Consider the following 13,362-nt stretch of genomic DNA (forward strand, 5'->3'; position numbering starts at 1 on the left):
TTTTCAAAAAAAATTGTTGGTGTCGATGTATGGTTGTTTTTTTTTTTTTCAAAACAATCGTTTCTGACCCCATGATGTATATATTCTTGATCAGTGTAAAATTCTAAGACGATTTAGCCTTGTCCATCAGTCTGTTGTAATCACTCTAGCATCTGCAGAAACTGAGCTAGCTGTCCAAAAATCTGCACAGAAGTGCCAGAGCTATATCAGTCGACGTGTAGGCATATCCCCCATATAACAGTACCTCCAATTTTTCTCTATTTTGAACACGTTTTGAACCGAATTGGCTGCTATTTGATATTTTTAAAAAAATCCACGCCAAGGATCGTAAGCCCGATTATGTTCCTTGCAAACAAATACTCGTGAAAATCCTCACAACATCCTTGGAAAATAAATTCCATCCCAATGATAAAAAATGCTTCCAATATACTTGCAAACATAATTTAAATATTGTGGATACTTTTAGCCATTTTAAAAAAATACTTAAAATCAAATCAATCAATTTTTGGAAAATAACTTTTAACAAATCCACGCCCACTAGGTTAGTGATGTTTATTTTTTTTATAAAACTCCCCAAAAAAATTATATACAAATTTTTCACATCTATATTTTCATAGCTATATAGTTGTGTATTAATTAAAATATTTTCCAAGGATATTGGGATTATTTTTAAGAATAGTTTTATGGTGACTATTTGCCTGATAGGGATGGATTTTCATATATTTTTCCAAGAATATTTGTCGACATGTTAAAGAAAATTCTTATTACAGACCTGTAGCTCATCTTATCAACGACTTGTAGCTCCTTGTAAAAAATAATAATAAAAATACTCTCAATATCCTTGGAGAAATATTTTTAAGAAATTCGCACCTATCATTTTAATGTTTTAAAAAATCCTACTAATATCCTTGGAAAATATTTTTTACAAATGCATACCTACTATGCTTTCTTATAAAGCTCCTTCAATATCCTAGGAAAATATTAAAAAACACGTCTATGAGACAATATAGAAATTACCTTAAAAACCTACACAATATATCTTTTGAAATTTATTTTTATAAAACCATCATAGACATAGGGTCTAGGGTCCTTATACAAATACCCTTAAAATCGTCCCAATATCCAGAAAATATATACCCTACAGCATTTAGCTGTCTTTTAAGGCTTTGAGCCCCGACTTCTTTCCGTAATCATAGAACAATTTTCTATTCACAGAATTAATGCAACTATCCTAAGTGATATATGAACAAAATTTGACATCGCTATATCCTTGCATTCGGGAGATACAGTACATTCTTTCTGAAAAATAAAAGTCCAATATCATGAAAACCAAAAGCAAAATCGACGTATATTTTTTTACAAGAATCAAAAATAATTCTGATGGCAGAATTCGTACAATTCGAATACGAAGAGATTTAAATAATTTGGACTGTATACACAAATTAGTACTGTATCGCATAACTTTACCAAAAATTTTAATTTTTAGATTTTTTTTTTTATATGGGTCGTCCATATTCAGGTCTTGACATATGAAATCCAAAGAATATATATCTACAAACTGCATATTAAATATAAGCTCTGATAATGTACGTCTATAGTTTCCAATATCTTTAGAAAATATTCTTAAAAAATTAACGCAAATCATTCATATTAAAAAAATGGAATTGAAGTGATATATTTTTTTAAAAAAGTGCAAAAATCTTACCAAATTTTGAACTGAAAATATTTAAATAGCGCAAACAGCAATACTTTTTTCTAATATATCCAAGGAAAACGTTTATAACTCAAGATAAAAATTAAAATAAAATAACATAAAATTCCATGTTATATTAAACAATATTTTTATTATATTAAAAATAAACATATATTTTTTGTTTGTTTCACATAATTTAAAATTTGGAATTGAAATGGAAAATATAAAATGTAAACATTGAAAATAATTCCAAAAAAGACTTTTTTAACTGCTTTGAATTTCTAAATAAATTAAAACTTACAACTTGACCCACCAGCTACTGAGGCCGTGTTTGATGTTTGCAAACGCTGTTGATCCACCACAGCTGCTACCGGGGTCGACTCAGCATCTGGTGCTGATGTCCGAATCGGATAGCCGCACAAACCACAACGTTCCGGATTCTTTTCATTCAGAATACTATTGTCGTTGCAACGACAAATGTTATTGGTCGGTGTACTGGCCGTTCCCGAACAGATATCCTCATCGGTTATTGTTGTCATCATTGATAGTGGTGTTGAGGGATTTTTCGGGGGTGTGCATGTTGGAGTTTTGAATAGCGGTGCCGAAGTCATTTTTTCCAAAAACTGATCCAATTGTTTGAGCGACAAAGCATTGTGCAATGTTTCTAGGGGCCGTATCGGTGGTACACCACCAAACCCATCCAGAACTGTTAAAGGGAAGACTTATAAGATGAATAATAGAATTTTGTTTTTTCGTAATTAGAGAAAAACACATTGGTTGGATGGCAGGTGAGTTTTGTTGTTGTTCATTGATAGGGTAACACAGATAGGCACAACAGATCGAAGAGTTTATGAAATGATTTTTTTTGTTAAAAAAACATAATAAATTATTAAAAAACATAAATAGAGTATTTGTTTGGATCTTATTTTAGAATTTATTAAGAAATAACAAAAATTTTAAAAATTGGAATCGAGTCATGAATTTTTAAAATTAGCTTTAATGTTTTGCTATAATTAGGACTCCGCTTTCCTGCTACTGATATGGAATATTTAATTCCTATAGCTCTCATATAGTAATAAAGAACATAATACAATAATTTTCATTTCATTTATTAAGCATAGTAACAAAGCCAAATAGGCCATTTAAGTAACACAAAACAACAAATTTTTTATGTCCGAAGTTTTATTAGGCCTTCATGGGAAGTAACTAACATAATTTACAACAGTTACACACCTCATGAGCCAACCCCTTGTATCAATACAAACTCTAACCGATTAATATGATACCCTTCACCACTTTGGGTATATTCTACATATGTATCCTAACAGACGTCGCCTTTCGAAGGAACATTGACATGAAATTGAACGAATATGTGATCTTTATCTATAAGTGAACCGACTAACATCGATCCATACACATACCTTTCTGCATTCTAAGCTGAATGCATGAATGCTAACACGGACAAAAATGTATATGGGAGCTATATCTAAACCTAATGTCACGAAACTTAACACACATCATTCTAGGTTTAATTCAGTACGCTGGGCCAAATTTCGTGCAAATCGAAAAATGTATAGGGACTTTAGTACACCATTTACCTTAAATTGGACGAAAATATATATGGGAGCTATATCTAAATCTGAACCGATTTTTCCCAATTTCAATAGGGTTCGTCCATGGGCCAAATAAATAAGCTGGCCTACAGACGGCACAAACTATTGGGTGCTCACTTTCCACCGAGTCTTAGTTTCTTCTCAACAACGGAACCTGCTCTAATCTACAACATCATTTGAAACATAAAGTGGTTGGGAAAGTGCAACATTGGCACGTAATATATCGTCTGTCCCATCTCTATAGCCATCGATACTATCCCATACTTACCTTCTCACACTTCCTTGTAAGCTTTTCATCCCTCTCTCTATCCACCTTCTTTTCAAAAAGTTATTTCTAAAATCTAAGCTAAAGATTGTCTTCAGAAAAAGTCATTAATAAAATATACGCTGAGGATTGCCCTCAGAAAAAAATATTTGAAAAAAATACGCTTAGAAAAAATCTTTAAATAATCTATGCTTAAAAATGTTGTATTAAATATTCTACACTTACGTCGAATGGTCCTCAGAATAAATTATTTAAAAAATCTTCCCTTCTGATCGTCCTTTGTGAAACAATTTTTAAAAAAAGTTCAAATGTGGGTTGGTCCATAGAAGAAATGGTTTAAAAATATCAGAAAGCACAACTCAACTTAAACTTCCCTTAGCATGGTTCTCAAAGAATGTTCCCTCTATCTTTCCATATCAGTAGCTTTTTAAAACATTTTTTTAATTAAACATTTCTTTTCTAATAAAAAATAATAATTGTTTCGCAACATTACTACTTACCCGATGATGATACTGGTATCATATCTCTTAAATTTGGTGCCGATGAACTGCCACTGATCACGGCCGTACTGAATAGACTATTGGCGCTTGTGGTCATCTTTTTACTAAAACCACCGAATCCCAACATTTTCATATAAGACATCTGGCCGGCAATACTGTGTCTTTGGCGTCGGGACGAGACCGATGACGACGACGATGTCGAAGTGACAGTATTATCTGTAGTGGTATCAGTAATAGGATTGTTGATAATGGAGGATATGTAAGGGGGGTCATTGGTTGTGGTGGTGGTGTTGGCGATAGCGGTGTTGTTTTGGTCATTGTTATTATCGACAACAAAAATGTTAGTAGTAGGTGTTGTGGAGGAATAGTCCAGGGAAATGGTTTTATGAAGTTTTTTATGTGATGCACAGGGGGAGAGTGTATTGTAGGGTGATGTTTCGTCATTTATGGTTATATAGGGAGTTGTGTGGCGACACGATGTTGGGAAAAAGGAAGCAGAGGATATGGGAAATTCATCATTGTTAGTCGTTTCATTTAAATTATCATTATCATGGGAAGTAGTAACAAGTATGTGAGAAGAAGAATTACTTGGATTAGTGGTGTTGGTGGTGGTATTGGTGGCACTGGCTAATGGTGAGGGTCTTGAATTCAAATTATATAAACGATAATGTCCCGCATGTGGATGGATGTGATAATGATGATGATGGTGATGATGTATGTGATGATGCAAATGCATATGAGACAGTTGGGCTGATGGGGTATAGTCATCTGTAGTGGAGGAGTTGAGGGGCTGGTTGGTGGTGGTGGCTAGATCCATGTCCACGTCTTGAAAATTGTTAGTTAAATTGCGATATGCAGTATTAGTTGCGGTAACATTTTCAGCAATTGGATCAAATTGCCTAAAACTACTAATTGTGGGAAACTTAAATGGACTGGAATTTAGCTCAGCTATAACGGGTGCCGATTGTGAAGCAACTAAATTGGACATTTTTCGTTTCGTTTGTGGATTGTTGTTGTTGATGTTTTTGTTCACGTCTTGACTTTGCACATGCTTGTTGTGGTTGTTGTCGTTGTTATGTTGTGTTGCAGTTGTTGCAGAGGGGGGTTTATCTAAAGCCTGACATAATTCCAATGTGGACGCTGTGGGTGAATTTGTGGGCGAACCCCCCGGTGCCTTCAAACTATCCATGAGAGATAATTTCCTTGTTGTTGGTGGTGGGGGTATAAAAAATTCACTACTTAGTAGGGAGGCTGGTGCGGAAGAAGAAATTTGTATTTCTTCTTCAAATGGTGTGGGACAATCATAGGCCGGTGAATTGCTAATGGCCATAGGGGGACTCGATATTTTACTATAATTGTCCATGTCACAAAGATTTGCCTCACTTTTAGAATGGGCATGCGGTTGCACAAATTCATCTTGATTTGTTGACAAGTGACCCGAACAGTTACACGTCAACGGGCGCTCGTTTGTGGCCAATGGCGATATGCGTCGTATTTCTCTTAACTTGTGCATAAAATCTCCCTCATCACCACTCTCCATGCGTCGCATGGTCAACAACTGGGCCTGTTTCTTTTGCATTTGACTGCTGGGTGAGGGTGATTTGTGTGCCGTACACAGAGTATGCGATTCAGGGGTACCCGGAGTTAATGAAAAATCTATTTCGGACAAAGGTAGCTCATTGGTGGACGAGTCGATTTTAAAGAATGTCAAATTATCGGTTACACGTATTTGAAAACAAGACTGAGTTAAATTAGTATTGGGACGTGATGTTAAAATCTCTTGAAAATCTTTATTTTTAGCTGTGGAGAAGGTGGAGGGAGGTGAGGATTTGGGCTCATCGTTAGGTGGTGATGAACTTGGCGTCATAGCTAAAAAGCCATAATCCAAAACAAAATATTGGCAGACAGAGAGATATATAAACAGAGGAGAGAGCAAATGTCAATAGCAAGGCGGCATTTACAAAGAAGGTGGTGTTTATTTTTTTAATTTTGGGTCGAAATGTTTTGGAATGTAAATGTTGTTGTGTTGTCGAAAAAAAAAATAAACGAAAAAAATTGTAGATTTGTTTCTTTTTTTAATAAATGTTTATATGGCATAAACTTAAAGGTATGTGACATACACGCACAACAATAATGCATAACAATTTGGTTTTTTGTTAGGAGGCGAACGAACGAGTAACCGCTTGATTGGTTAATGGCAAATGACAATGGTTAATGGCACACAAGAAATTGTAAAGGTGTCATTAGGTGGTCCTAGGAAAACATTATTTAAACAAATCTTCTCTTAGGATGGTTTTCAGTAAACAATATTTAAGAAAATCAACGCTTATGAAAGAGAAACTTTTTTCAAATCTACACTTAGAATAATCCTCATTGAAAAAAATGACTTAACAAATCTTAATTTAGAAAGGTTCGGTGAAAACAATATTTAAAAAATCTATGCTTAGAAAAGTCCTCAGAAAAGTATATTTAACAATTTCGCTTGGAAAGGTCCTAAGAAACAATATTTTAAAACTCTACGTTTAGGGAGGATCATAGAAATAATTACTTTAAAAAATACGCTTAAGATGGTACTTCGAAAATAATATTAAAAAAATATACGCTCAGGATAGGCCATAGAAAAATGATTTTAAAATCTACGCTTAAGATGGTCCCTTGAAAAAATTATTTAAAAAATACATGCTTAAAATGTTCTTCAGAAAAAATATATATTTGGAAAAATCTACGCTTTGGAGGGTTCCTAAAAAAATACTTCAAAAATCTTGCACTAGGATAGTACTAAAAAAATCTGCACATAGTCCCTAGAGTAATGTATTTAAAAAAAATACTTTTAGCATGATCCTCAGAAAACAATTACTTTAATTACGTTTAGGATGGCCTTCAGAAAAAAGTAAAGTAATTTAAGCAATGGATGGTTGATGGTACATACTTTAATCTACTTATGCATATCAATCAGGCCGTACAAATGTCGTTTTAACATTTGATGTTCATATTGAAATATATTAACCCTAATTCTACCACCCTTAACCTCTTTAATACCTTTACTATATTCATTGTGCCAACCACATGGTAATTTATGAAAACAAGAGAATGTTTGGGTTATTTTATTATTCGCATTTTTTGTTTTGTTTTAATTGAGCGACAAAAAAATTAGTTGTTAAAAAAATTTATTGCACAGCGCACATAACACACATTGAAATAGTAGAAGAAGAATTGAATGAAGAGAGAACAACAGGCAGGCAGTCAAAAGCAAGCAATTATTTTGCTTTATTTTTTAATTTGCTATTTAGTTTATTTTTAGATGAATAATGTACATTATTATGTTAAGATTTAGGTTGAAGATTGAGAAGAAATAGTAGTAGTGGTGGTGGTGGGTAAGTGTTTTAGAACTTAGAAATATATTCAACAACAACAACAAGAAGTAACACAACATTTTTACAAGCATGCAAAAAGTTAGTTTTTGTGATTTATTTTTTTTTGAAATTGTTCGGCGGATTGTATTTTTGGAAAATGTAATTCGAAGTCCCCTAATTGTTTTCGTTATTAATTTTGGATTTTATATTCAGTATGTAATTGTGGATATTAAAACATAGTTCTATAGTTGATACTTTCTTCCTTAGGATGGATCTTAGAAAAAATATTTAAAATAATGAACTTCAGAAAGCTATAAATTTAAATCTAGGCTTAGGATGATCCGAAGATTTCTTTTATATCTTCTCTTACGATGGCTCTCAGAAAAAATATATCCTTAGGAAGGTACTCGAAAAAAATATTTAAAAAATATATTCTAAGGATGCCAATTCGAAAAACAAATATTAAAAACCAGTAAGGAAAGTTCAAAAGTCGGGCGGGGCAGACAATATGATACCCTTCAGCACTTTGGGAACACACAAAAAATGCTCATATGCACAATATCCTTCAGATAGAATATACATAGCATCTTTTGGGGACCATTGAAATGGAATCGAACGAAATTAACTGCATGAAGTTAATAGATATTTGAACTAAATTAAACCAGCCCATACACATACCAATCTGAAATTTATAAAAATTAAATGTCAATCATCGAGTAACGTCAACCTGTAGTAACTTCAATACGGTATGCAAAATGTTTTCTTAATCGGAAAACATAGACAGTATGGTATCAATTCAAACCTAACTCAGTACTCTGTCTCAATCGCTCAAATATTGGCAGTATGGTGTTCCATTTACATAAATTCGGACGAAAATATATGTGGGAGCTACATATAAATCTGAACCGATTTCAATAAAACTTGGTATATATCAAATCATATATGAGAGCTATATCTAAATCTGAACCGATTTCAACAAAACTTAGCATATATCAATCCAGACCTAATTCAGTACTCTGTGCCTAATTTTGTCTCAATCGGAACAATATTTGGAGTTTGGTGCACCATTCACATAAGGACGGTCCTCAGAACCACAATCGTTAAAAGAATGGACGTTTAGAAAAAATGTTTTAAAAATCAAGGCTCAGTTTATTAAGCATATTTTCTAAAATATAAAAATATTGTGAAGCAACCCAACCCCGTCTTAGTTAAACAAAACGACGGCTTTAATTTAAAGAATCGACGTAGACATTTGTCCTCTAATTATTTTTGACAAAAATAGCTTCCTACATATAGAGGTTTTTATAATTTAATGTTTATTGGAGGACAAATGTCTATGTCGATTCTTTAAATTAAAGCTTTCAGAGACACTATTCCAGTTGCAATAAACATACCTCTAAAACTCCAATTATTGTGAAATATTTAGTTCGGTTTTAAAAGTATAAGGACACTTTAAAAATTGCAACGTGGCGGACTACATGGTCACCTCTCAAAAGCAGAAAAAAAGCTATTCTCTGGACCGTTTTTGGGGGCTATATTCAAAAATAGACATATATTTATAATTTTTAGAAGATTTGCTACATAAAGATGAACAAAAATATAAAATTTCCGATTTTAATTCTTAAAATACCGAATATTTGGTATACCGTTATAATTGTATATTCTGAAATCAGTTCTTCATAAGAAAATGTGAAATATAATAATATGTATATAACAACAATTATACTGAATACAAAAAATCCAAAATTATTTATTTAAGGCAACGAAAGCCAAATTCACAGAGAGAAAAATTTGTTAATTTAACTACTGGCAATACTCATGAATTTATTACAAATAAAAGTTTTCGTTAAACTTTTATGTGGAGTTTGAAAAGCAACAAAATTAATGCTGCTGCACATTGTCAGTAGTTAATTTAACAAAACAAAATTTTGTATTTGTTTCTTTTCGTTTTAGATACAAAAGAAATATGCTTCAGCCAAATACACGGAATTTCCCGACCAGATGCTTATATAAACTCATTTTGAAATTATACAAAACAAAATTGTTAAGATTTTGGTTTGTTTGTTGGATTATTTGATTGATTTGTTTTGTTTTTTTGTAGAGATTCGTTTGTATGTTACAAAACACAAGAGAGGTCGTATTTTGTACATATACATAATAAATCAAATAATAAAAATGTAAGAAAGGAAATTTATATTAGAAAAAATTATATATACTGGAAATTATAACCTATAGGAACGAAGAACATAAAACAAACTAAAGAACCGAACCCCATTAGTGGTTAAGTAATATTTGAGATTTTTTTGTTGTTGTTAATTTTATGGCACAAAGGGATTTACAAAATTAAATATACACAATGTAAAATAATAATAAGTGGGCTTAACAACAATTTTGTAAATCCATTTTATGATAATACCAACAGCACGTACCATGTCTACGAAAAAATTTATGTTACTGTTAAACGCTCTTAGAAAAATTATAAATTTCGAATGAAAATTGTATCCCTTTTAGTATTCTTATACATTATTTACACGCTGCACATTATATACATTAGGCATTCCCATTAAATTGCAACAACTTCTGATAACATAATTTTCGACATTGTTCATCACCGTGCTGTTGGTATTTTATTTACAAAACACCCATTCTCTTTGTCATGCAATTTTAAACCAAAACTTTTCCCCCATAATTAGAAAATAATTTAAGTTAACTTCGATTTGATTAAAGAATTGTAAAAAAAATGATAAATCTAATCAATTAAATAAATAGAAAAAAAAACGGTAACTAACAAAAGCATAACGACGTCTATGCAAGAAAAAGGCAAATAATAACAATAATAATAAAAACGATAACCAAAAACAACAGCTATTTTTTTGAACATACCTTTTGATTTTTGTGATCTCTGCTCGAAACTACGTGAACGTGGTTCACCATCTGGGCTGATGGGACGATTTGCTTCCAATGAACCAGTTTGTTTGTTCGACTGTTGTTGTTGATGCTGAGAAGCCAGTTCCTTATTTAAACGTTTTGCCAAATCCATAGCCTCATGTCCAGCCACAGTGTGGTGTGAACCAATTGGTATGGGTTTCGACTTGGAATGTCGTATTTCACAATCAAAACCATCGGGAGAAATCTAAGGGAGAAATTAAACAATTTAAATAATAAAGAATACATATAATTTAAAATTTTTAATTATATTTTTATAAATCTCTAAAAATATATAAATTTTTACTTACCAAATGAGTTTTGACTGGACTTTCATCTGTATCATTTTCCTCATCAATGCGTGATGGATTATTTGAACACTCTTCATGAGTCTGTAATTTAAGAAATTAATTCCATGAATTACCACAACATTATTCCCAAAAAATATAGCCCTTTACCGATGTTTTTAATGTACCCGAATCATTACGCGAATGTGGTCTAAATCCTGGTCCAGGTGGTAAGTTCTTTTGTACACAACAATTTACGCCCGGACTAAAGTGTAACTCAACATGGAATCTCTCTTCGGAAGTGGGATCTTTTGTTGGATCCTCATACAGCATAATGACAATTTGTGACATATAATTCAATTCCGATACCATGGAAATATAATCCATGGCACGACGCCATTGTTCATCGGTTAATACATTCAACAATCCGCCGTAACGTAATACCGTCAGCAAAGAATGGACATGACTTTCACTGGTGAAATATAATCGGGTACGAACATGTCGGCCAGGACTGGCAACACCATGACTATATTGTGGATTTAAACGATTCACAGATTCATCTTCGACCTCTTCAATGTTACGTTGTAAATCTGATTTGATTTTTTTCAAAAGTGGTGTGCAAATACCCTGACCTATGGTTAACTTCTCTTGCATTGTCAACCCATATTCTTGGGGTATAACGATATCGGCCAAATATTTGGCGTAGATATACAATTCCTCAGCTTGATCATATTGTAGAGTATGTTGATTGTGCTGCAAATCATATTTTATACAATCATAAATATCGGGAATCTTTGAGATATCATATAGTTTGGATTTAGTACTGAAATCTTTTTCGATTTTTTCCCAACGACAACGCATTAAATCCCATGTTTCACCATGATACAATATGGCATCTTTGGTCTTGGGATCATCTTTTTTAACACTAATAATAATCAAAAGTTCTTTTATCAAGCTATGGACATGATTGCAACATTCTACAGGATTTTTGACGAAATCTAAAGCTTGATTGATTGAGATGCTGTTGTTCGGATTGATGGCGGCACGATCTTCTGCTGTGAATTCACGATCAACCTGCATGAGTTCGTGTAGGCGATTTTTGGCCCTGAAGAAGAAAACATTAATTAAAAAAAATCAATCAAATCAATCGATGGTGTGGTGCTTTGTCGAATAATTACTTCATCATATACTTACATATTTTGATATTTGCTAGAATCACAATCATTATCCAGTAAACCATTTGTATTAGCACTCTTAACCATTTGTACTAGAATTGGGGTTAGTTCACCCTCCAGTGCCAATAGACCTTTGGCAAAGGCCGCTGCTGTCATTTGAACTCTACCCTCATCGGAAGCATATATTTTTAAATCATGGCGAAAGGTTGAATGTAATCTAAAAAAATAAAACAAAATAATTAATGTATTATAAACAAGGGTTTTAATAATTTAATAATTTTAATAATTCTTTGTAATATATTAAATAGAACAAGCTTTTTTGTGTTACTCGTGGTAAATACATGCAACTTTTTTAAGCAACTTTCACTTTTCTTACCTCTCTCTCCTAAAATTCAGCAGAGTTGGTTATACAAGTTGCATGTGTAAACCCTGACTTATGAGTAAATATAATTACAAAATAATTTTCCTATTTAATAGGTGTTTTATTACCTTAACAACCCCAAGCCTTGAGTGCCAGAATAATCTTGCCGTCCTTGCCCACCAGGATACATACATCTAAATATACGACCCAGTTCTTCGGCTTGTATACGACCAGCTGGGGTTAATTCACCACCCCATTTTAAGATAAGGACCAAAGATGGCTCCGATGGTGCGTCTACTTTATATGGGAGAGAACAACAATTAAAGATGTTAGTAAACGATTTTTTTTTAAATATACCGTTGCAGAGATGTGTAAGTATGTAATTATTATTTAGATTAAATTAATATGTATGCATAAATATATACATTTTGTTGTTATTGTAAAATATTTGATTACCAAAAATGACTAGGCATTCATATAGGGGGATTGAAATTCAAAAGACTTGGTATGGTCTTGAAGGATCCTTTAAATAATTTTTTAAAATACTCCACGAACTAATAGGCATTGCAAAAAGAGAAATATAAATTCAGGCTCGGGTAGGCATTAAAAATATTTTTAAAACCCAATTGAATAACCCGTATTTTTTAAATAAAGATTCGGTTGGTTCGTAAAAATATTCATAAAAAAATCCCCGCTCTGATGGTTCGTAATAAAATATTCCTTAAAAATCTATGCTTTGGGAGTTATTATAAAATATTCTGTTAAAAATTCTACAAGATTTGAAAAATACATTTTGAATTATTAAATATTAAATAGTCCTTTTTAAATATTATTCTTGAAGAAATTCGTTAAAAAATATTCTTTGAAAATCGGTACTATATTAGTTTTTTAAGTTAGTAATGGTGCACTGTGCAATTTTGAAAAAAGGAGATCGTGCATTGTGTTTGTAGGTATTGTGTTGAATTTTTGTTAGAGTATTTCTACTATAGAATAATAGTCATGAACATTCAAAATATAAGAAATAAAACAAAATTATACATACAATTTTTAACATTATTACCGTCATCAGAACTGGAACCTCTTGGTCGGCCTTTTGGTTGATATTTCATTTGTACTTTGCGATTAATGCCAGAAAAATGGCCATACCTATAAAAAAATTAAATGCTTTATTTAATAAAACGCAAAAAAAA

At 32.2% G+C, this 13,362-nt stretch overlaps 1 protein-coding gene across 1 annotated transcript in view; it reads right to left on the reverse strand.

Annotated features, from left to right (window-relative positions):
* Positions 1-13,362, reverse strand: part of LOC133332295 (inositol hexakisphosphate and diphosphoinositol-pentakisphosphate kinase) — a 37,543-nt gene that overhangs the window by 3,794 nt on the left and 20,387 nt on the right. The window contains exons 10-17 of the mRNA XM_061540696.1: positions 13,215-13,318; positions 12,301-12,469; positions 11,831-12,028; positions 10,808-11,741; positions 10,661-10,741; positions 10,308-10,557; positions 4,072-4,287; positions 1,995-2,399 (exon numbers count right to left, since the gene is read on the reverse strand). Of these exons, the coding sequence (XP_061396680.1) occupies positions 1,995-2,399; positions 4,072-4,287; positions 10,308-10,557; positions 10,661-10,741; positions 10,808-11,741; positions 11,831-12,028; positions 12,301-12,469; positions 13,215-13,318 (2,357 nt within the window). The remainder of the gene's footprint in view (positions 1-1,994; positions 2,400-4,071; positions 4,288-10,307; positions 10,558-10,660; positions 10,742-10,807; positions 11,742-11,830; positions 12,029-12,300; positions 12,470-13,214; positions 13,319-13,362) is intronic.

Source organism: Musca vetustissima, unplaced genomic scaffold (genome assembly GCF_032173495.1).
Source record: "Musca vetustissima isolate MV318-11 ecotype Yass unplaced genomic scaffold, APGP_CSIRO_Mvet_v1 utg5888, whole genome shotgun sequence".
NCBI classification, from domain to species: domain Eukaryota; kingdom Metazoa; phylum Arthropoda; class Insecta; order Diptera; family Muscidae; genus Musca; species Musca vetustissima.